Genomic DNA, 25844 nt, shown 5'->3' on the forward strand with positions numbered 1-25844 from the left:
AACCTGCTTTAGGAGATCAATGCAATGGTTTTACAAGGCATCTACCACCTTATAACAATAGTCAACAATACTTCAACAACAGATGCAGGGTTATCTAACCATCTTGTGGTCCAGTCTAGACACACTGTTGTTCTGTACAAAGTGCGCAGATGAACCTGGGATTCCCAGAGCCTAACCTTCACAGCCCAGACAAGCAGCACATAAGCTCACAACATCAAAAAGTCCTTTGATATAGAGGGGCCGGACCACTGGGAGTCTTGGAGATTTACATTAAGAGCTATGTTGCAGAAAGGCAGAGAGGGGCAGCAGACTTGTTTAGCACATGTCTGCCCTTTATTCACTATATCACAGAACTCCCACAAAATGGCTTCCTGGTGTTAAGACTCACTATTGCTGTAACACTGTATACAAAACATTAGTACAACAATGTTGTGAGTACAAACTAAACATAGTGTGCTGACATAACAGTGACTGCAGCAATTCAGGTAGCAATGTGGCATATGTGAATTGTCCCGTTCTATACTATAACAGCACAATTCAGACATGAGTGGTTACACCCAGGATTCAATCCATTATCTTTCAGGTAGACCCAAGGGACAAAGGGCAGGTGTCTTGATGAGGAGGACTGGACAGCTGTTGGGAATCCTGTGGAGTCATGTCATAGTAACAGTCTCATCTTCCACCACAAGACCTAACACATTCTGACCCTTCAAATAATTCAGATCTCACCCTCTTGTTTAATAATCTGCATTGAAATCCTTCTATATGTGTGTGCAATTGAGTGCATTCTCACTCCCAGGCTTCACTGCAAGGTGAACATCCAAGACAACTACTGTAGATTATCTGTTCAAGGTCCTTATTATTGTACAAGTAGTGAGTTTCTGGCTTATGCTTTTCCGTTCTGAAACTATCCAAACCACGTGACGGGTGGATGGATTTTCTTTTTGTGAGGACTGCAAAAGGAGTGAGGGTACACACACAGACACCAAGGAAGATTTTGATACAGATTGCACAGATCACAGCTAGACTTACGGAAGTAGTACTGTGATATGCACATCCTTTTAGGGGGGATTCTGACTTACAGACATCCATTATAATAATAATAATAATAATAATAATAATAATAATAATAGCAAACCGTCCTGACATTGTGCTGCATGACAAGAAAGAGAAAACATGCCTACTGATCGATATAGCCATTCCACAACTCAAACATCATGATGAAAGAAACTGAGAAACTGAGTAAATACAAGGACTTGCAAATTGAGATCAGCAGGATGTGGAATGTGAAGACCAAAGTTGTGCCAGTCATAGCGGGAGCACTAGGGACACTCAAAAAAGGGATTTGATAATAACCTTTTGTTGCTCCCAGGCCATCCATCAGCAGGCAAAGTGCAGAAGATCACACGAATGGGCACTGCACACATCCTTCTTAAGGTGCTTCGAGTAAGTAGATCCCTTAGATCTGGATTTACAAGATACTGTTGAAAAATATCCAGTGAGAGGAAGAAGAAGTTATAATAATAATAATTTGCAAAGGAACAAGTAATAGGTTTATTCCATGCTGAAAAAAAGAAGAAAGAAAACACAATGTTTCGGCCATGGAGCCTTCACCTGAAATAATAATAATCTGACATGTAATTGGGACTCCCCACCACCACCACCAATGTGCAGCACCCACCTGGACGATGCGACGGCAGCCATAGTGTGCCCATCTGCTCACTGCACATCAGCTATCAGTGGAGAGGAGAATGGAGTGATGAAGCCAATTCATAGATGGAGATTATTAAGATGCTGTGATTGGTAAAGGCCGGGGATTTGGCCAAGACACATGGGTAACACCCCTCCTGTTTTCAAGAAATGTTCTGGGATTTTTAAAGCCTGACCCTACCAGTTTTTATCCTGCATTCCCCAACTATTGAACACTTAATCATTTACCCAGAATTAAACTAACCAAGGTAAACTAGATAACTCCTTTGTTCAATGTGTCTCACACCCAGCACAACTAAGTAAACACTTCAGCTGCTTTCTCACTTTGAAGATTCCTAGAACCGCAAGAGTTCATTAGCCAGGTGTCAAACATTGCCCCTAGACACCTCCATTGCCACTTCCGATAACTGTAATAATATTATGGATAAGGTATGTTAGAAAATAGAAACCATAGTCCCCAGAACATCTGCATTTATAGCAATTAGTGTTAATTTGTTCCTCCTTACCACACTGAATACAGCTTAAATACAGACAGAAATTTTAAGAAATGTAAGTTATTCTACTGCATACATCTACAGTAAATATGCATGAGTGATATAACACCTGATTTGAACTGATTCACCTAAAATAATACATGATTTGAACTGGAGTAATTAAAATAGTGATTATGAAAGGGAAAGGTAAATGTATTATTAGTAACTACAGTTACAGTAAAACTATACGAACAGTTACTCTACTTTGGTAAACGATATTACCCACAAGGGAATGAAATTCATCTATACTGGGCATTCAGAAAATATAGTTTACACTGTATAATTAATATTACCTTTTTTTTTCCCACAGTAAAAAGGAGTAACAATATTTGTGGTAAAATGGTCACTGGTAAAACTATGATAAAACTACTTAACACAAGTATGTCATTGTCTCAAAAATATGTGTATACTGATGGTCATTTAAAAATAAAATTTAGAATGAAATCCTTGCATGAATGAATTTGTTGACAGCGATAGGATTTAAGAAGTTGAGTGGTTTAGTCTTGAAATGTCCAGTAGATGGCGAAGAAACGAATCTGGGGAGGATGTATTTTCCGCTTTCCTTTTTTTTCCGGCTAATGCATCCGGTTGAGAGGGTAGTAGGTGTCGTAAGGTTGTGAGTACAGTGGTATTTTAAAGTGTAACAGCGTTGTTTGATTAGGATTAGACAAAGAGCATTATAAGACAAGGATCGTTGAGTTACCTGAAAGTAAGTAAATGTACATGTTTTTATTTTCAAAACAAATTAATTACATTTTGTTTGTTTCTTAGACCACAGAGTAAATAAAGCTGTCATATTTTCGGTGCTAAATCAGAACCACTCGCATCGCATGTCTTCTGTGTCTTTTGTTCTGTAATGTTTTTGTTGGGGAACAGAATTCAGGGAAACGGGTACGCCCTTCATGTGAACACAATTTTGACTGATTTTTTTTTATTTCAGTTGCAGGCACTGTAAATCACCCAGTGTCAGCCTTAAATGTGTAGTAATATGGCTTTTCATTTTAATCTCGATTGACATTGTGTTAGTTTAATAGTATCATAAAACGTTCTGAACTGTAAAAGGTACGTTTTTTCATAATAATAGGTGTAATCACCCAGAAGCGGTAGATCCCTGTATTTAAAGAACGAAAGAGAGAATCGGATTAATATGTTTTCTCCAGTTGTTGACACTTGTTCTAACAATTAAATCAACTAACGTTTGCACGATTTATATCGTGAATATCAGGCAAACACAGCAGGCCAAAGGAATTGAGATCACAAGATCATTCCATGTCAATCAAGATTATTATTCCAGAGGTCTCACATTTAATCTTCTTTTTTTTAAAAGAAAGCCACTGATATTCTGAGTTACAAACTTTCAGATCCCTGTAATGTTTTTTGACTGAGATATCATTCTTTCACTCTTAAAAAAATGGCCCTGAAGGTACAATGGAGAATTAAGTTATTGTAACAATGTTAAAACGTATTAGTGCTATATCATTGAACACAGGCTTTTAAATTAATTAACTTATTGTAACCGGATCTTCCTTAAATGATTTTTACTTTAGACACTCATGTATTGAGGTATTCAAAATCAAATATTCAGGAGGGAAAGCATTACTTTTGTTCTTTGAGACTCCATATCTTTTTGACACAGAATTAGTTGATTGAAATGACTGTGAATTAAAAGAAGAAATGCATTCAGGAAGGGTCACTGGGTGCCAAAATCAATCTCATAGTGTTTTAAGCATGTCAATAGAGCACTGCAAGAATTTTACAGGAGTAACTCTGTGTTTTGGTCAGTTTTATAATAATCTCACAATAATAATATCCTTACACTTGTGCTTTTCTGGACACTTCAAGTGCTATACGGGTGATTGGGACTCCACCACCACCGATGTGCAGCACCCACCTGGATAATGTGACAGCAGCCATAGTGCTCCAGTACTCTCACCACACATCAGCTATCAGTGGGGAGGAGACCAGAGTGATGAAGCCAGTTCATAGATGGGGATCATTAGGAGGCCATGATTGGTAAAGGCCAGAGGGATATTTGGCTAGAACACTGGGGTAACATCACTACTCTTTACCCTGGGATTTTAAATGACCACAGAGAGTCAGGACCTCGGTTTTACGTCTCATGCAAAGGATGGCACCATTTTTACAGTATAGTGTCCTCGTCACTATACTGGGGCATTGGGACCTACAAGACCACAGGGCAAGCTTCCCTTAGTTTTGTCAGGTGTGTTGATCTGAGATGGATAGGATGGCCTAGTTAATGTGATCCAACAGACAAGCAGGACTTCCAGCTGCTGCCGTCGAAACGCATAGTGTAGCTGACGTGGTGGAATGTCTCTGCAGGTGTCGGCCTCCAGCACAGGAAGATGAAACCATGGTCAAGGGTGGCGGCTCTCACAGGGGGGTGCCAGCGGTGCTCATCTGTCTTGGCGCTCTGCTGTGTGCCAACGTCCTCATCTACCTCTACCTGGACTCGCTGTACCAGGGCAGCAACCTGCATGAGCACCTGTACGGGGACTGCCCTCCTGGCCACTTCAGGGTAGGGGCCATGAGGAACTGCTCGCCATGGCTACAGTGCGAGGCTGTGCTCAAGGAAGTCCGGAAGCTCAAGATGATCAGCCAAGGGGCGGTCAAGCAGGTGACACTTCCCTTTTGTTTCCCAAGGAACGAGCCACTGTTCTCCGCTTCCTGTTTGAGAACCCGAATATAACGTGCACAAAACAAATGCATAGAGTAGTTTGAGTCTTTAATGATGATTAACCTGGGTGTCCGTAGAAAGAGACTCGATGATGTGCTCTTCAGTTTTAACACAGGATTAAAATGTAAAAGAAATTAGTTCATAATAAGGGGTTGGGGCAGGAAAGCTATGAAATACAATGTTCTTAATTGTAGCACCTTAATGGTTCAAGTCAAAAATAGGAAAAAAAAATAGCTCAGTAAAATAGCTTAGCTAGTAAGAGTAATTAGAACTTTTTCTTCTTTGTGGTTTGAGTGTAGCAGGGATGAGTGTCTTTGTTCAAATACTGAGAATTGCAGGTTTTACATCAGTCTGAGTGAATATACATCTATAGTAGTTTGTAAGCTAAGGAAAAACAAAACAAAATGACTGAAGCAGTTATATTTATGATAATTTAATTCAGTATATCTTACACACGTTCTGAGTACCATAATTAGAGACCCAAGTAAAATTGTGTAATTACAAGTGTTTGAAACTAGGGACCTCCATTCAGCCTTTTCTGAAATGATTTATTAACTTTTAATGCCTTTTTGAGGTCTTTTCTCAAGGAAGATTTTCTTTTGAGTTAAAAATTAAATGTCAAAGTTCAGTCGTGTACAGAGTACTGCTGGGCTTCATTTACGTAGAACAGTGGTTACATCTTTGTTAAGCAATAATGCTGTCCTGGAGCCCCTTGATTTTGTAAAGGCTCCATGATCACCGTGTGACAGCACAGGCAAAGGCAGACATTACCTTTGTTCGCGTGTTTGAATCTGTCTCGTGTGTTCGTTTTGATTATCGAAAAGCACTGGGCAGCTGTTGATGTATCAGTGGATTAAGATCACAGCAGTGAGGACTTTTCTTATGTTTGTGCATTTTTTGTTGTTACAAGGGTTGAAACGCTGAAGAGGTTTATTGTTCTTTTTCTAAATTAGAGAGTAAAGGGGAAAAACGAATTGTTTGCTAAAATCAAATGTGTTTTTCTACATGTCCCTCAAATAAAATCTTCCCGTCTCTTCTCGAGGTCTTCTTGTCGGAGTGGAAGGGACACAAAGTCGCCCTCTCCAAGTTATCTTCTCTGGATTACCAGGAGGACTTCCTACATGGACTAGAGATGCTAAAAGCCCTGCAGAGCCCCTATGTGGTCACTTTGGTGGGCTTCTGTCTGGACAACCATACCATCGTCACCGAGTACCAGCCACTGGGGTCCCTCCTCAACCTCAACGCCGTGCTAAACCTGGAAAAGTACTCCAACGTCAACACCTGGCAGAACCGCTTCCGGCTGGCAATAGAATACGTCGAAATCCAGGCTTTTCTGCACAATAGCCCCATGGGGGTGCGTGTGATGTGCGATTCCAATGACCTGGGAAAGACTTTGTCCCAGTACCTCCTGACCACCGATTTCCACCTGGTGGCCAATGACCTGGATGCTCTGCCTCTCGTGGACCATGACGCCAACATACTGGCGAAGTGTGGCCCCCGAGAGCTCCTGGGCGAGTTTGTGGCCCCCGAGCAGCTGTGGCCTCATGGGGAGGAGCTGCAATTCACAGACGGGCTCATGCCTGGCTATGACGAGAAGACAGATATCTGGAAGATACCTGATGTGGTGAGGTTCCTGCTGGGGCAGGTGGAGGGCAGCGATGTGGTCCACTTTCACCTCTTCGATACGCATGCCGCTTGCAAAAATAGAGACCCCTCCCAGAGACCCTCAGCCCAGGAGGTTCTCAAAGTGTACAGAACAGTTTTTGCCGCCATGATGAAGGACAGCCCCACTCCTCACTCAAGGGATATGTTGTGAAAGCATTTTTCTTAATTGTATTAAAAGATAAACCGCAAAATGAATCATGGTTTCAGGCATGCTTGTTTTATATCACTTTTATACAAAAGTATAACTGTGTTGTTATCTTGTACCATTTAGAGAACACTAAATGCACCTTTATAATAAGGCACAGATTTCTGTCCATTATATGGTAATAGGACTTTTTTCTTACCAAATAATGTGCAAAAATGCGATAATGGACTAAAATAGTGATTTCTGCTTCTAGCCCCTCAGTAGCCAAACCTTTAAACCTTTATGCTGACAATGTCACTATCCATAACTGTAGGGCTGATGTATTCCTAGCTGTTTATAGTCCGCCCACTGTTCAACAGATTATCAGTGTAAGTGAATAAGAATGTTTTGCACATAAATAACAGAATACCTTCAAGATGTACAAAAAATCTGTTAGGAGAAACCCATATCAAAAGAAGAAAAAAACAGGAATACACTTGTTATAAGTCTAAATAAAGTGACATAATAAATTATGTATAAGTGCTGTGGGCTAATCTGATTGTGCATGTCACCACTGCTATTACATGCGGAATGTCGTGTGAGAGTTACAATGGAAATAGATATTTCACTGCAAGCCATGCAAGCATGGGGTTTAATCAACACCAGAGTAATACGGGAATTTGTGCATTCAGACAGCAAATGCTGCAAAGAAATCAATACAGTATAATGAGCGTATTGGTTCCTTTTTCAGTTTGTCAGGAATATTTGGATTATCTGAATGGGACGGAACATTCTGTCCCATTTGCCTGGATTGAAGTCTTGACATTCTGCCTGGTAAAAAGAAAAACTATTCTTAAAATGTTTGCAAACTCATTGTAACTCACTTTTTTTTAACATTTCATACATTAACTGACCACCAGTGTTTCAGGTCTAAAGGTAATTGTATGCATTTAGGTAAGGCGCCACCTTGTTTTAAAAATATTTTCTTCTTCCATTCAAGGGTTCTTCTTAAAACTTTCTTGATACTACACCATGTTCTTCAGCAGCTAATGGGACCTCATCCAACACAGAGAAATGCTGGATATTGTGGCCAGTGTCAGATTTTAAAATAACAAACTGACTTTGATAACTATGTTCAATGGTCCTTAATCTCATAGCAAGACTTTGGTAGGAGTGATTGTCTTGATTTACTTGTCTGGTGAGAACTCTGAAAACGCGAGGGGGTCCTTAAGGTTTCACAGGTGATGGAGGGATAATGGAATTTTAGTCCTGCTCCATTTTTAACATCTCTTTCGAAGCTTTCCATACACACCATGGAAAAATAAGAGGGTTGCATTTTTTCCCCCCAAGTTAATACATCAGTAAATGACATCGGCAAAAAGAACACTAACATACTGTAAATTAAGGAATATTCTGCTCCACAGGTAGTGGTAACGAGGACCCCCATTTTAGCGGTACAGGAAAATGGGGACCCGAGTCCTGAGAAGGGCAGCCGTGCTCTAGCGCAAGGTAACAAGCTCCTCTGAGGAGGTGGGGTGAATGGCGACAGTGTTGTCAAAGTCAGCTTTCCTGGCGCCCATCTTAACTGCCACAGCAAAGCCCTGCAGCATCTCATCACATCCAAGTCCCTGCATGTGCAGTCCCACTACCTGCAATGACAATTCGAACATGAGGACATGTTGATGAAGGAGAAGAAGTCCTTCAGCCAGTCCTGCTCGTCTGCCCAACGAACAAGACTCTCCTTGAATGATCACAGTGACTCAGCATGGTTGTAAGACAGTGTTACATTTTTTAAAAGCATGATCAGATCCCCTTAACTGCTATTCAGTGCAAAAGAGCTTGAAATAAATGTACAAATGTATAAAATGTACATAGCAATTCTTTGTTACAGAAATCATGTTGATCAGAAGTTTAGCTTGATGCAGACACAAAGCATCAGCAATTCTAAATTGTATCCAAGCTGAAGGTAAGAGTTTGTATATTCAACTAAAGTCAAACTCAGGAAATTGAAAAAGATCCCTTTAACTGCTATTAAGTGCAAAAGGGCTTGAAATAAATGTACAAATGTATAAAATGTACATAGCAATTCTTTGTGACAGAAATCATGTTGATCAGACGTTTAACAAGCTTGATGCAGACACAAAGCATCAGCAACTCTAAATTGTATCCAAGCTGAAGGTAAGAGTTTGTATATTCAACTAAAGTCAAACTCAGGAAACTGAAAAAGAGTGGGGGGAAAAAATCATTTCAGGAGCATCTGAACGAATGAAAAAAGAGCAGAAAAAGGGACGAATGGAGTGGCACAAAGAGTGAGGGAGCTGAGCGGTCGGGCCCTCGAGTCCTACCTTCTCCTCTTTCCCAACGCACACCAGCTTCATGACGCACTGGGTTTTCCTCGTGGTCATCGCATGGTACATGGGAGTGAAAGAAGTGCTGTACGTCTTTATGTTGTCTCTCCCGTGGGCGGTCACTGCTTCCTCTGCAACAAAGGGCTCTCAGTTTAGCTCCTACTGCAGCGAACAAGCTGTTACTGTTGTGTAGCCTGCCGAGGGGCATGGCAAGTGAGAAGGTAAAACACGCCGGTCACAAACGCTGGTGTTATTTCCGTCTTCTGGCCCACAGATGCACATTTGGGGCACTATGCTAACAGGAAAACTGATTCTACTTAAAAGGCAATAAAGTTAAAATCGCAGAAAAGAAAGCTGAATTAATCCATTTTAATAGTATTACAAGTCCATTCAAGAGAAGATTAATATATTTGAGTTCACTGATCTTTGTTAATTTCCTTTAAAATGAAACATCCCAGGATGACCATTTTTTCTTACAAGGAATCGCGATTCGTTTTGCAGAGCAATGGGATCCAGGCTCTGGCACACTCTGCACCGATGAAGCAGAGACGCCATGCGTTTTGATTAAAAAAAATGAATAATACACGTGTCCACACGATTTAACTAAAAATAAGGTAATACAATTGAAATATCCAACACATGCTCCTAGTTCAGAGTCTTCTAAAACCTTTAACAGTCAAACTGCTATGCAATGGCAGACAGCCTCTTTTTCCCTGAAACATTTCCGAAAACAAATACAGATTTTGTTTCTGTGTGATTTTTTTTAACTGTGATGCAAAATACAAAATATTAGATTGGACTGCAACCAGACATGGCACAAAAGCAAAGCTTCATACTTCTGAATGAAGTCTCTATATTGGAAACAAGCACCTACCTTCTGTCATTCCAACAGTTCCTATGGGAGGGTGACTGAACACTACAGTGGGAATGTTGCTGTAGTCCAATTTTGAATCCTTCTTTCCTTCAAACAGCCTGTGTGCCAGTTTCCTACCAGCTGCAATAGCAACTGATGAAACAACAAAACATTACTCTATGGTAAAATGTTTAGGGGTTTCTAAAAGAAAATGCGCTGAAAGGACCAGGAAATGAATACCCACAAATGAGTCTCACAGAAAATGCTTTGGAACATTTGCAAAGAGATAAAATTATACAGTTTTTACAAGTGATAGAGTTCTCCAAAACATAGTGTAACACAGCAATTTTTAGTTCTGACAAGCACAATTTAAAAAACAACTAAGACTTTTTGCTTCACAAAAAGTGCACAAAAAGCCCAGCTAGGACATAGAGATTAGTCCTCTTAGTCCCATCTCATTTCTATTCCTTGAACGGTGAATTGTTACAACTGATTTAAGTCTACATCAAGGATCTAATTTTCAACATCTCTGGTAAATAATAATAATGTACTATATAAGCACATATGTTCCATGATTAAAGGGTGATTAAGGGTGACCTAATGCACCTGCTGGATCGTGGCTATCCTGAAGCAGGATTGGCCAGCTTTGAATATTGCTACAGGGTCTGTAGGGTATCCAGACGTACCTGGTGTGAGGAGAGCCTTTCCACAGACATCTCCAACTGCATAGATGCCCTGTCTGCTGGTGTTCTGGAACTCATCCACCACAATGTGGCCTTTCTCATCCTGCTGCACACCCTGAGAGAAAGGGCTATTTGTGAAACCTACTGTCTGTTGCTTTGCAGGGAAGAACAATTTAATTTAATAAAAGTGAAACATTGACTATTTATTTTTTAATAAATTGTCACGTGATTTCCATCTCAAACAGCTGTGCAAAGTTATGGAAGAGCACAGATGGTACAAAAGCAATAAGTGACCACTTTTTAGATAAATGACCATAACTAAAATTGGGTGGAACGTCCAGTTTGAGTGATTCAGTAATACAGTATAAAGGAAGATCAATTATAGTTATCTTTCAAGTGTTAAGCATTCAGAATGGCTGACAAGCGAAGATCGATAATAAATTAAAAAAATACAAAAATACATCAAATAAAAGTAGAAAATATCAGAAAGGCAAAAATAAAGGTAATTTAGGAAGATTACAGAAAAAAGCAAATAATAATATGTGTGCTGCATTTAACAACTGAACATCAGAGTAGGATCCTACCTGGGTTATTATGCCCTAGGGTTACCACAACTGTTTGTTTTCGGCAGCTAACTAAAGGGATAAGGTTATATACTGTAGATTTTTCACTTCAAATTTATATTACATTTTTCATAAGCCATTTCAGGACTGCAGGAGGTATCTGAACGTTTTAAAAAAGGCAATTTAAAATAAATTGAAAGAACTTTAGAGTGGAAGGCTTTACATTTTGGTATTCTTGTCATTAATTGGTACGTTGCTTTTGTCCAAAGTCATTTGCCATATATTTGTACCACTTTCTAAGCTGGATAATTTTACTGGAGCAGTCTAAGTGAAGTAACTTGCTCAGGGGTACAAAAGCAGTGCCCCATCAGGGATTTTCAACACAATCTTTCAGTTAAAAGTCCAGAAAGAAATGACTACAGCTCCACACCGCTTTTCCTAGTCTCAGGATGCAGTACCCCCAGCCTCCTGTCCTGAATGAGCACCTGGTGCAGTTTTTATTACATGTTTGAACCCCCAACACTTTAAAAAAGCACAGGGCTTATTAAGGTGAGGACACGGAGTTACCTGTACATAAGTGACCCTCATTTAAAAAAAATATTAAAGCATTTTCATTCTCCAATGCGAACACTTCTCAGGTTTCTTCCACATTGAGTGTAGCTGTGAAATTTAACAAGACAGTTGTTTTCAGCCTACAACATTTTATTGCAGTTGTTCATAATTGTTTCTGAAGGGACTCCAGCATAATGCTCCTGAAAAGACTTTCCAAAATGATCTGACTGGAAATGTGGAAGGAGCAGAAACAAGTTGACTTTAGGAAAAAGCTCAAGGCTCTTACCAGCTGCTTGAGGTTGAGCCCCTCTGTGTTTGGTTCACGTCCTATAGCCCAAAGCAGACAGTCCACTTCCTGTATGGTGCTGATCTTCTCTTGTTGGTCTGGTTCTTTGGTGACCAGAGTGACCTCTAAGCCCTTCTCAGTTTTGCTCACCGATTTGATCTACAGAGAAAACAGGAAAAGGGCATAAATCTTAATTGTGAAGAACCTTTTCTTCATCTCAATCAAGTTACTATCTGATGATCAGAGCATGTGCGCCACATCTGTTCCTATCTGCTAAGCAGATAGATATTGGAATATATGAAACTGTTTTTGCTTATTTAACATGCACTGTTAAGACCAAACCTTTGCTTGTTTATACATACTTTATTTGCAAAACAAAAAGGCAACATATTACATTCTGAGGTGATTTAGATTATAGTATGTAATTCTCAAACAGTTTTTCTTATGTCAGTGAATGGTAAAACCAATAGTGTACTAAAAACGTAATCTGAACATAGATAACGTTTAAAATGGCAGGTAATGTGACTCATACAACTTGTTGAGAAAGAATACTACGCAATGCTAAAGGTACGCAGCACTTACCTGAGTGTATTTCCACAAGTCAATCCCGGCATTCTGTAATTCTTTTGTACAATTTGTACTTATCAAAGAGTCAAAGCTCCTCAGCACCTACAGTACAACAGAGTTTACACACAATAACAACAATGTAAAATGGAGATCACTATGGTAACATAATACATAGAGGCAGCCATCTTTGTTTCAAGCAGGAACAGTATTTCAATACTTCTAGCTCTTGTAGGTTTAAAGTTTATTGTAGCAACCTTTTAAATGGTAAGTTAAAAAAACTTTGGTTATTGATTAAATCATCAGTGGTCCATTTGAAACATTTTTAAAGGGTTTTTAAAATACGTGGATTTGACAACTATCTTGGTTGACAAAGGACACCAATTGTGGTCACAAATTACTTTTCCATCCCAGTGCTGGTAAGCTGCCTAGTCTTCAATCACAAATGCAGAAGCCAGAAAACATATCTAAGCTTTCTCATGAAACTGAAATTATCCCTTAAGAAGAATACTGAGAATGAATGGATGTAAATGCAAACAAACAAAACAAAAATCTGCTTTAAAAGAACTAAAGACTTAAAAACTATTCAATAGCTTTTGCTGAAGCACATAAAGGTTAAAGTGAGTGTTTTTTTCAGTTAACCAAAATGATTATATTAAAACAAGCAAACAACAAATGAAAGGATTATATCAGAAGAACTCTCACCTTTCCTTGTCGAATAATCATGGAGGTTTTGGATCCCAATGCAGACAGAATCCCCGCTATCTCCACAGCGATATAACCAGCGCCGACGATCACACTGCGCCTGAAAATACAACATCAAATTCATATAAACCCAAAGAAATGGTTGTAAACCACACTGCTTCGAATGCTTGGATGTACCAGGGAAGCCGACATATAACTGAGAAAAGTGTGCACTTGTTATCTAGATTGCCCTATTAATCAAATCTACAGCCACCATGTCTTCTGCTATTCATTTCACTCTAGACTCGTAAAGACTTTAGTTGAATCAATTGTTCACTTAATTGGTCTGTAAAGACATGGTTTTCAGGTCTTTACTCACTGCTGATCATTAGTCACCTGGTACAATACCTGTTGGACTATGGCCATCCATGACCAAGAGTGAACATCACTGCTCTAACTCACTGTGCTTATGAACCAATGACACCAAGATTGTTATTTCCAGAACCCTATGACAAAACCTGACACGCTATTTTCTAATGTATCAAACTGATTTTTTAAAATCTTTTTAATTAATTTAATTTTAATCTAGAGAAACTTAGATACATTTCTTGTTCAAGGTACAAAAGTAGTGCCTGCAATATATACTTGAACCCACAACCCACCAGTCTTGTCCAGACATTTACCCAATATGCTATACTACTCAGTTAATACAGTATTTTTTATTTAAATCAAATGTCTGAGACTTAGGGGATGATGTCCACTGTCTAGCAAGAAGCATCTCTTTATTTAAGGTAATCTGAGGCAGAAACCCTACAGGTCAAACTCCCCCTTTATGATCACTACTGAGTCCCTCAGACAGTAGCCAAGATTGTCCTTCATGTTGGCTTACCTTGGCAAGGTCTCCAGCTCAAAAAAACCATCACTGGTTATGCCAAGACTTGCACCTGAAACCAAATCAAAATAATTATAACAATTAATACAAAGAAATAACACCATTTGTAATCCATTTAGAAAGTAATGTAATACTTGTCATTATATTTGTGTTTATACATATGTGTGGGTAACTTCAAGTGAAGTTAAAAAGTGACTACACAATGTAGTAATGAGCTTGCAGTTCAAGGCTTTTCTTTTCTCAAAAAACGCAATTATTTAATCATTTTAATTCCCAGGTGGAATTAAGTTATTTTTTATGTTTCTTTATGTTTCTACTTGGGGAATCCTGACGACAGAGAGCTTGTGACATGACCCAGGCTCAAACCTGTATCATCTGGGCTCAACCTCAGTGCCTTCACTGGCTGAGACACTCAGGAGTCCCACATTCAGCCTCTTCTGATGGTAGGAGTACTGGTTTTATAAAAGAAGCTTATGGGGGGCTTTACCAGGCACGTTCTTTTCGCTGGGCATAGACGGACGGCCACCAGTGGCAATGAGAATGTGCCGAGCTGTGTACTTCTTCCCATTGACCTCCACCGTGAGCTCAGGGTCCGAGAGGAAGGCCGCGTGGCCACGGATAGTCTCGATCTTCGCCTGTTTCAGGGCAAGAGCAACAGCACGCAAAATAAGCCAAATCTAATTAAACAATTGTGACCAGTGGAAGGAATCTTCCCCTGTTCACCACTAGAGGGCCCCTAACACCACCAAGTAAGTAAGCAGGTCCCTTTTCAGGCCATAAAGGTCCACTGGAGAATGGGGGGCAAGGACCACTGTTTTTCTTGACCATCCGACACTGGAAGTGGAGGTGATGTGGTCAGCATCACGCGCCTGCCAGCCAATTACCCCCAGAAGGATTAACCCCTGGTACTCCTTTGGAAAGCAGGCTGAGTGGACCAGGGTGTTGTCTGGAAGGAATTAGAGCAAGCTACACTGCTTGCCCCTACCCAGGACCTTCCAGTCAGGAACTAGATGCTCTTGCCGTCTGAGCTACCACAGCTCCTAACACTACCACCTAACAGCACCACACCACCTCCTAATTGTTCCTCTCTCCCCTTGTCATGTCATGTGAGAATGTCTCATCAGCACCACCTGAGCTGCTAATTAAGAGCCCTATATTACAATCTCACCCGACTGCTGTTTGTTTGACCTAGAACTATGCCATTGGCTTCCCAGCTAAGGCTCTCTCTTAACATTTTTAAACACTTGGAGAATTTTTCTAATATTTTTCCTCGAGTCTTATGGCTCCCCCCTTTTCTCATCTTAGAAGAGAAACCAAATTTTCGGTGACTATACACCGACTCTCTACTTCCTCTTGAGGTATCAACCCTTTAGCTGATGAAAAAGGAAGTCCAAAGACCTACACTGTTACAAAGTCAATAAGAGACAGGGCCAATTTAATCACTATGGTGTTCTACTATTAAAATGAGCATCAAAAGAAGCTGTTCTCTGTTTTTAGAAAAATACAGGGATTTTGGAAATTGATTAAATGCTTTTGATGTCATTTATGACTGACCACGACATTTGACTGTCACCGAATGCTACATAAGCCCTGAATCACGAAGTTAGAAAGAGTGTTGAGTGGGCACTGGTGAAGAGATGAGTTAGCTGGCTGTGTATGTCAAGCCTGGTGAAAATCAAGAAAGAAAAAGACAGAAAGGAAACAAAATGTCAAGAGAACAATATGCTAGGGTCATTAGTATGTAGGAGGCTGGACTAAGTCAGTTCACTGTTGCTCACTTTCTGGGGTGTTCACAGCCAGCCTTTTCTAACCTGATGACAATTTGGCTGCATGGCTCTACATTGGTCAAGCCCAGGGACCTCACTTTGTCCACTTCCTGTGGGCTCATCCTAACTTGACAACATTCTAGCAGAGCAAAACATCATTATGCTGCTCGTGTAAAACTAGCATTCATGTGAGATGAGAATGTGACAGTTCATGCTGTGGATGTCCAACTCCCCAGATCTCAACCCCTCTGAAAGTCTGTGAGATGACCATAAATGAAGTGCGGTATCTAGATTTCAAAAAGAGGTGCATATTTGCCCATACTATACGAGAGGAATGAGGCAGAGTGCCTCATGGTACAAATCGTGCATCATAAATGTACAGCTTGAATTGCTTCCAACAGTGGCACCACATGCTACTAGCTTATGACTTTTACTGTACAGACCCCCTGTTGATGACAAATCTACACACAGTAATTACTCCTTTACTGCTTGGGGAAAACGAAGGAAATGAAGACAGTCCTCTTCCCATGGTGACTTAATACACACGTAACTTGGGTAAGGTGATATAAGTGAGCCATGATGTAAAATAAACCTCTTCCTATTCGTTCCATTGTGAGTGACCATACTGCTGCAAAGACTCAGGATGTTAAACACATGAAAAGCAATTCTTTGCTTCCTCATCATGGATTTAGCTAAATGTGGGAAAGGTACAGGGCGGCACAGTGCTACAGTGGTTAGCATCGCCGCCTCGCACGGCTGGGGTCCTTTGTTCAATTCTGGACCTGAGGTGCTGTCTGCGTGGAGTTTGTATGTTCTCCCCGGGTTTGTGTGGGTTTCCTCCAGGTGCTTCAGTTTCCTCTCACAGTTTCCTACCACAGCATACTGTTGGCATACTGGTAATTGGCTTCTGGGAAATCTGGTGTGAGTGTGTGTGTGTTTTTGTGTCCGTCTGCCCTGCAATGCCCTGGCATCTCACACAAGGTGTACCCTGCCTTGTGCCCACTGTTTGCTGCAGTCCTGAATTAGAAGAAGTGGTTAGAAAACAGATGGATGGGAAAATACAAAGCTAAACCTACTCAATGGAATGAAAGAATAAAGAATAAAATATGTAGCTAAAGATATTATGTAGTTTGAGACATTAAGATGAGGACAGATATCGAGTGCATGATATTCAATAAGTGCTTTAATTTCAGGGCTAGTTCCTTTCTTTCACCATTTATTGTCAGTGACGCAACTTCCCCATGACATGTACTGTACACAGGATGTAAAAGTCACTACCTAAAAATGCTTTAGTTTATTAGGTAAGACTTCTTGAACATTCTTTTATCCCCTACTGAGAAAAATAGAAGAAGTTGGAGAAAGGAGAAGGAAAAGGAGAGTAAAACACATGAAGAGAGAAAAAACATACACGAAGAAGGCCTACTGATTTAAGGAAGACTGATGGGTTTGGGTACTGATGATTATTTTTGATCATTTAGCTGCTCAAGATGCATCTCTATTAAAAGCAAATAAGACAATAACAGTAAAATAGTTTCATTTACAGGGTTCTGTAGCTGAACAACTGAAATTGTCCAAATTGTCTAAGGCCTAGCTTTTTGTATACAAGCCTGAATGCAGAAACTTCACTCTAGTTTTCATAGTTTTGTGATTGTCAACAACAAGTTCAGTACATAAACAAAAAAATGTATGCCAAAGCCGATTTTTTCACATCCATATTTCACTTCATAATTTCAAATGCAAGCACATCACACAAAATAAAACCCATGTGAAATTCTGCACTGAAAAGATGTTTCATGTTTCACATTTGTTCCTGTCTGGTAGCTAACAGTAATCAATTAACCACAAGTAAAACAGACTAAAGAAATTATTACTTATATTACTCATGAATCCCTTTATGTTGTGCACTGTAAATCTATATTATTTTTTATATGTGATATAAATTAAGAAAATAGGTAACATTTTTTAGATAAGTACAACTTAATTTAGAAAATGGGAAGCAATACTAGTGATTAAAATATTTTATTGTAGCATACCCACATACACATAAACCCACAAATAACAAATCCTGCCTTTGTTATTTACAAATAATGTAGAACTGAACAATAGTATATAAACAACATCCTGATTGGACGTACTGTATACTTTAATAAAGCTTTTCAGCAACCATATTAAAATATTGAGTAAACAGCTTCGGTCAGTGGAATAATCCCGATAAGAGCACAATACCCAGCGCTTGGTGTAGTGCAGAAAGTTATCTGAGCTATCAGCACTGTAACCAACAGAGTGCTGGTTTAGGTGGGCAAAATAAAGCAACAGAGAACACGCTGGAATATTATTTTAAATTTGTGGCATATTCCTGCTGGGGAGGGAAAAAATGGAGACCTTGCCTTTTCTGTGAATTTTTGAAAAGCAGCTTTCAACTTTTCATACTGTAATAGGAATAAACACTGCCTACCTGTCAATGGATAGCTTACCATAAAATTTACAGAAAAGAAAATGACAAGATACATAAAAAATATGTCCATTACAGGAACCTTCAGGATTTAAGAAATGTTCATAACTGTGCATGATAGGGACAGTCCTGATTAGAATGAAAGGGATAAAATATACATCTATTAAACAACTGTGTTAGGGTGTACTGTTAAATTAAGGAACACATCCCTATGTCACACAGTTCCAGACTAAACAAATACGAAATGAAGAGCTTACCTTGTTTAAATTATTTTGATAAATATCATTCAGTCTTTTAACATACGCATCTCTCTTCTCTTTAATTAGTCTGAAAGGCAAAAATGATAACATTGCTTAATAAAACAGTATAAGGTGTTGACCATCTTGTGGGTGTGCGTTTTATGGGTTGTGCCGAGCACAGTAATTCGTAAAAGGTAAAAGAAGCCTGTTATATAAGACAAGATATCCTTTTCAGTTGTCAGACTTAAGAGTTTAACCCACATTCCTGGGTACCTTCTGACTATATTTTAGAGGGTTAAGTAAACACTCAGCTAATTGTTTTGTTTTCTGTCCCTTATTGACTATGATGAATGCAACAGCAGTGTATTAGTGTTTTTGGTGACATGTTAAGATTAAGGACAGGGTGTATGAAAGACAAATCACAAGTTACAGGAAACAACAAAATGTTCTGTAACACACCAGCTCTGTAAGTTAGCATAAAAAGAAATCTATTACTGTATGTTGGGTGCTATGAGCTGCAAATGATCTAATTGCCACCTTACTGAAAGTGCAGAAAGGGCTCAATCATCTATAGCACCCCTCTGATATTTACATTAAAGTACTGTAGATATACAGCACATTTGTAAACGCAACATGTGTAAACACACTGGGTCAACATGTGAACTTAGTACTGAATCGTGTACTTAATGGTGCACTAGCTAGTGCAGTACCATCTCAGGAATTTCTCCAGTTGCTGATAAACCCTGGATAGGATGCCAGTCCATCACAGGACACACACATACACCAGGCCAGGTTTTCCAGAAGCCAATTAAGCTAACCAGTAAGTCTTTGGAATGCAGGAGGAGCACCTGCAGAAAACCCATGTGAACACAAGGAGAACATGCAAACTCCACACAGATAGCCACCCAGATCCAGAACTGAACCCAGGGCCCCAGTATTGCGAGGCAGAGATGCTAACCACTGCACCACCATGCCACCCATGTGGAATCCAATCAATATAAATAATTGAACAAATTGACTCAAGAGACACTCAAATGTGACAAAACACACGTAAGAGCACACTGTATGTATTTGCCTTAATTTCAGTTAGCTTCCCTCCATATAACATTTATCTCAATATACAATATATGTCACAACTCATTGCAGACCATATGCTCTGTATGCATTAGTAAGTGTAATAGTACTATTTTGTAATAAGGAAGTGTACTAACTTCCTTTGTGATTAGATAATGAGATGTATGGTCTATTGTGTTATGAATGCTAAAATCATTATGTATTAACATGTGATCCAGTGTTCTGCTTAGTACTGTAAATTAGTCTATACTAGCAATACAATAGTTGTACTTAGTCCCATACATTAGTATCCTCTAGAGGGCAGCAGCTGTTACTTTGAGATTTTTTTGTACAGAGCTAGGGACCAATCTCAGCAGCCAAGTTTGTTGCAATTGGTATTTACCTAGAGTACTATCTTAGTACAAAGCTGCATATTAACCACATGATTATCCCCAGTTAGTATGCTGTTTTCAGTGATTGCCCCTTTCTCATCCTAGATAGATATTCAGTTATCTGCGGAATGGGATGGCAAATGAAAAAAACAGAATGGATTTCTTTGCTTTAAAACAAAAGGAAGGTATGTCTTGAACTATGTTAAATGATGTCCTTGAATATTGGCCTGAACAACAAAATGCTTTGTAGCAGTGGGAAAAAAAACAGAAAATCAAAAAGGCCACAAGCAGACAATCATCTAGCAGCACTATTTCCAGCCCTATTAAAAGAGGTAATGCAACAACAATTATACTATACAAAAATCACATGCTACCAACACTGAATTCCAGTTACTTTCATTAATTAAAACAGGCCAAGAGTGAATGTTTACACTTGATAAACATGAATGATAAACACAAACCAAAACTCATCTAGCCCAGAACATTAGAAATGTTTACCTTACCGCCAACTGAATGTGAAATCGCTGCCCTGGAACCCATAGTCAGCATGATCATGGAGGTATTCAGCATGAACAGCTGTGTTCCACATCACCTGGAAGAAATAAACTCACTCAGGCCATCATTAACCCCCACAGTGCCTCAAAACAACAAAGGTCTGACCCTATTGAAAAAGAGAGAGCTTTTAAGGCAGAACAATAAGAGGCAACAATGGTTACATTTATTCAAACCTTAGAAAGTAACCATCTTTGCACCTAGTTAGCATTATCCCAACTCCAAATAATGGCTATTATTAAAACAGCCACTCAACACCTCATTTTATAAGCCATTTTTTCTTAGCATAATGTTCTGTTGATTGCCATAACCTTTAACCTGTTTTTTTAAACGGAGATTTAATCATACTTTTGTATGTACTATGCAGCAGCTCATTAATCCAAGGGTCTCATCCACTCGCTTCTTATAAGAAACCAGGTTACAGACTTCAATAACAGATCCAATAACTCATTCCATATCCCCACAATGCTTTGCCTAAAGAGGTGTCTTCTGTTCTCAGTTTTAAGTACACTTCCACATAGCTTGTTTTGTATCCTCTGGTTTGTGTTTTGCTGCTTAAAGGGGAACTGCAACGCTATTTTTAGATTTCAGGATAAGAATGAATCAGATTCAGAGTGCATTTCAAACCACAAAAAAAGTCAAATGCACACAGTAACTTGAAAAACCTCCAATGTAGACTAAAAATATATATGAAGTTTCCAGGTATGTGCAGCGCCATATTCTGCAATTCAGACAAGGCAACAAAATTTCCGGTGAAGTGAGGTGGCCTTATTACATTGCAAACAAGCAGGCTTGTGAATACATCTCTTTTAACTCAACAAAAATATTGCTCTTGACTTTGAGACTTTTTTGCTGACAAATCCAACTTACTTGTTAACTCTGCATGCAGATCACGTTGGAACATTTCTGTGTTGAAATGCCTGCTGCACAACCCATACTTATTCTCTCGTACATCACATTAAATTAGTCATTACAGTGACTAGTGAGCAGGAGGGGCCGTCTCACGTCGCAATTCTGGGAAAAATTCCGCTCTCGTCCGTGGCAAGACCAGGGGTTTGCGACAATATGGCAACTTACAGTATTTTCACAAAGTTCACGGTTTTGTGCTTAATTTGAAATTATTAAAATTCTTCTATAATGTGAATTAATTCATTTAATAATGGGTCTAAGAAACTGGGACTTGCAGTTTGCTTTTAAACATTATGGCAATCCTTTTCTTGATCAGCCAAAAGAATACAACCACTAACACCAAGAAACACTGCTATCAACAGGGACATCTATGTACAAATATTGAAAGGAACAGAAATGCATAACATTAAGTGCAAGAAAGGAACATCTATATCTTTAGCGGGTGAAGCAATAACTTGAAAGAGTGGTTCCTTACTTATCCTATAGTGTGGATTCAGCTCTGCATAAATTTCACTTCTTTGTACCTCTAAAGGTCAATAAAGTTAAAGTTATTAGCAACTGTTAATTTGATCAATATTTGAATTACTTAACCTCACAAAGATCAACCCACAGAGCACAGGAAAATGCATCTTAGAGAAGGAAATTCCCATGATCACCATGTAAAATAATAGTAGATAATAAATAAGAATGTAAAAAAGGTCACAAATGAGAAAATGCCATTCTGTCAAGTATGCTATTTGATAATTAATAAATAGGCCCCTGCATAAAGTTGTTTAATGAGTCTCCTTGTCTACCAACTGAACTAGCCAGGATAACGAATGTTGGACACATATAGGTATCTAAAATTTCCAAGACTTAAAAGAACTCATAAAACACTACTAAGCAAAAGGATAATAGACAGTGATAAATAGGGATATCAGTATTTGATATTTAACTCCTAGAAATGGCCCTTTTTCATTGTTGTACCTTTACAGTACTTTGGGTGCCTTGGACATTATTTACAAAAAGAGTGCTTCTGGTGTTAGAAAATCATTTTTTGAAGGTCTTACCTTTTTTGGTACACAGCCAACATTAACCTACAAGGAGAGACAAACACACTTTTAGCCAAGAAAAAGTGACAAAAGTATCTAATAAGTCACTTCACTGAATCACAGCCAGGAGATAATAAATGTACTTTAAGACTCATATACATTAAGGAATATTTGCTTGGAACTGTTCGCGTGGGTTTCCTCTGGGTGCTCCAGTTTTCTCTCACAGTCCCAAGTCATACTGCTAGGCTAACTAGCTTCTGGGAGAGAAAACTGGCCCTATTGTGAGTCTGTGCGTATCTGTCTGCATCGGTGTGTGCCCAGCGTAGGACTGGCGTCCTGTCCAGAGCGTATCCTGCCTTGCGCCCCTGCCACCCTGTACTGGATAAAGCAGCTGGAAAATGGATGGATAATTCTATGAGCATAATGAAATGACAGCAATACTTCTCTACCTGGAAAGTTATATGTATGAAACAGTGTATTTCCCCAATAGTATTATCCTCAAGTTCACCTATTTTTAAAAGTAATTGTATACATTTTAGAACTTAACCCTCCAGTTTACTTCCTTGCTACTGAAATTAAATTAATTTAAACTGGTGTTTTTTTATTCATCAAAGGTGCTCATACCAGTGTGATCCCACAGCCAGCAGGGGAATCCTACTCTGTTGGGCCCCTGAGCAAGGCCCTTAACCCCAGCTGCTCCAGGGGTGCTGCTCTCAGACCCCAAGCTTCTCTCCCTGTGTGTGTCTCATGGAGAGCAAGTTAGGGTATGCGAAAAGACAAATTCCTAATAAAAGAAAATTGTATATGGCCAATCAAGTGATCTTATATATATATTATATTGCCAGGTCTCTTTTTTCCTCACTGGAATCTAATAAGGTTTGAGCTGCAGAAAGCTTTGAATGAAGATAAAAGCATATAAGAAAAATGCGTTTTTAAGAAAAACATGTTTTTTCTTGCCTCGGACTCACTGTGTAGTATGAATGGAAACCCAATAACATGGGTGAAAGACACTACAAAGAAAGGTGATATGAGAGATATCAAAGATACACAGAGAAGTCAGGCTCTGAAAGGTGGACTGGGTGGCAGCCAGCTGCTCAGTTTGTACTGTATAAACAGCTTGGGCAGCCAGGTAAACCACAGCAGCCGCTGTCTGGACCAAGTAAGAACAGAACAGACAAAGGGAACATTGTGTGTGAGGCAAATACAATAGGAGCCCAATATGAGCTCTCACAAAATTAAGGTGGTGTTACTCACAGCTACATATTAATTAATCATCGGAATTTATGAGATGGAAATAGGGTAGCAAACGACAACTGGTTAGTTATTAATATTAATAATTTCAGATAACCGGACAGAAAAAAAAACAATAGACCTGCATATGAAAACATTTTTTTCCTATAAACTCTTAAACTTGAACATCGTAAAGGCACTTTCCGGACGTGCACTGATTAAAAGATCTGAAACACCCTGCGTGCTGTTTCGACAACTTTAGTCCTCCATAACTTCGTTTAGAAAAATGTACTCCAATGTTACCGGTAAAGTTACAGAATGTATGATTGTGAGTAATCTCTATGTTGCATTAAACATAATGGCATAACAGAGCAATGACAAATGGGTTAGAATTTATTCACTTCCTTTCCAACGCTAACAGCTAAAACGTGAATTTCTTGAAAATGCACTGTGCTTTTAACTACTTTTCCGTACTAATTAGAATTGAGACCACTACATCGATATAGTTGGAATGTAAGTGCCTATACTCTAGCACAAATAAACAGTAGGTAAAGTTAATTTTTTCCAGAAATGCATTCATTGTACAGACTAACTACACTAAGGGGAATACCCGAGTAATTGACACGAATTCGCAGTGCAACCTGCAGTAATAACCGGCACAAGCAATGCGTTAGGTCAGAGCTTTACGTATGCAGAAGCTAGAAAAGACGTAGACTCAACCGTCTAAAAACAAAACCGTATTTAACCGGCTACCAGAAAGGTGTGTACTCACGCAGGTACCTCCGAGTCTGTGACTCTCGATCACCGCAGCGGTAGCGCCGAGCTCAGCTGCTCTCCGAGCGCTCGCTAACCCGCCAGAACCGCCGCCGATCACTAGAAAGTCGAACCGGGTCGGGGAAGACGAGTTGGATGCCATGGTCCTGCAATACAGATTGTCAACTCTACGCCTGCGACAGAAAGAAAGCGACCGCTGGAATGTAAAAAGCACCGTAGTGAGTCGCGGAAACTGTATTATGGCCATGTCCAGGAAGCTAGCAGACCCATTACCTAGTTAAAAAAAAGTGGGAGGGACATGCTCTGCACTATACATGTATGAAAGAGCACCGGTGCTTAGTCATTGTGAATTGCAACAATGGATTGAAAATCCTGGTAACTGGTTGAACAGTGGGGATGGTGATGCGAGTGCTAACAGTAAACTGGCCCCTTTTGCGTAATAGATACTTAACGGCAAACCCCAAACCGCTAGCAGATATAAGAGTCATGCTTGACAAAGCAAAACCTTGAAGTAAAGTTAGGTTAGGCACATGTGGGATGTTATACATTTTCACAAGGAACATTATTCCATTTCAGAAAGTATGCTATGGCTTTGTAGATCTGAATTTTAAACTATTGGTCTCATTATTTAATCGGTATTAAGTCTGTCATGAAACGCTTCAGTGCATTCTCAAAACATTTTTTTTCTATCAACAGTTTATTAAAAATAAAATATTAGGAAACAAGAAGATATTTACATAAATTTACCAAAATGTTGTCATGGTGATATATTTTTGTAAATTCACAAGTTATGTGCTGCAAAAATTCAGACAGAATATCCCTAAAAGCGCTGTATAGTATATATTAAACTCACTATCTAGAATGTCTTCAAATTCTATAACTTGGTCCTCTTGTCGTGAATTTTTGATAATCCTAACCGGGATGAACCGATGATACCTAAACCAGAGTCTTAATCTCAGTCCCCGGATAGCAGGGGGGGGCGTCTTTGGTTTTTGTTCCACCTAGATCTCAGATGTGTTTCTCTAATTTAATCATTGTAATACTGTAAACCGGGGTCTTCTCAAGGTAACTACATTTAATGAAGTGTATGTTTCAAGTAATCAACTACACCAAAAGACATGAAAAATCCTATATTTGCATAAATAAGAAGAGGTTAATTGTTTAATTGACTGCTCAGGTTGGAACAAACGCAGAAGACAGACCCTTCTTGAGCTGCGTTTAAGACCCCACGGATGTGTTTTCTTTCTGGTTTACATTGGTGAAACAAGTTTTTGTTGTCAGTCGGGAGTGTTTT

The 25844-nt window shown here is 39.3% G+C and overlaps 2 protein-coding genes across 4 annotated transcripts; one reads left to right on the forward strand and one right to left on the reverse strand.

Annotated features, from left to right (window-relative positions):
• The first annotated feature begins 2829 nt into the window (after positions 1 to 2829).
• pomk (protein O-mannose kinase) lies at positions 2830 to 7257 on the forward strand. The gene is made up of 3 exons (XM_088926494.1): positions 2830 to 2952; positions 4584 to 4878; positions 5981 to 7257. The coding sequence occupies exons 2-3, from the start codon at positions 4615 to 4617 to the stop codon at positions 6752 to 6754; spliced, it is 1038 nt and encodes a 345-aa protein (XP_088782620.1). The 5' UTR covers positions 2830 to 2952; positions 4584 to 4614; the 3' UTR covers positions 6755 to 7257.
• Positions 6802 to 24825, reverse strand: gsr (glutathione reductase). Of its 3 annotated transcripts, none has more exons than XM_088925579.1 (13): positions 24549 to 24797; positions 22565 to 22591; positions 20558 to 20646; positions 18628 to 18697; positions 14640 to 14787; positions 14150 to 14204; positions 13282 to 13381; positions 12595 to 12681; positions 12013 to 12171; positions 10615 to 10717; positions 9950 to 10081; positions 9073 to 9206; positions 6802 to 8376 (listed from the first exon to the last, which is right to left on the reverse strand). In XM_088925579.1, the coding sequence occupies exons 1-13, from the start codon at positions 24795 to 24797 to the stop codon at positions 8227 to 8229; spliced, it is 1503 nt and encodes a 500-aa protein (XP_088781705.1). In that variant the 3' UTR covers positions 6802 to 8226. The 3 variants fall into 3 exon arrangements, with proteins under 3 accessions (XP_088781705.1, XP_088782610.1, XP_088782352.1); XM_088926484.1 differs by having other exon boundaries at positions 7351 to 8376; positions 10615 to 10726; positions 24557 to 24825; XM_088926226.1 differs by having other exon boundaries at positions 7351 to 8376; positions 10615 to 10726; positions 24549 to 24798.
• Positions 24826 to 25844: the final 1019 nt, after the last annotated feature.

The sequence above is a fragment of the Atractosteus spatula genome, chromosome 1 (assembly GCF_055471065.1).
Source record: "Atractosteus spatula isolate fAtrSpa1 chromosome 1, fAtrSpa1.hap1, whole genome shotgun sequence".
Taxonomy (NCBI): domain Eukaryota; kingdom Metazoa; phylum Chordata; class Actinopteri; order Semionotiformes; family Lepisosteidae; genus Atractosteus; species Atractosteus spatula.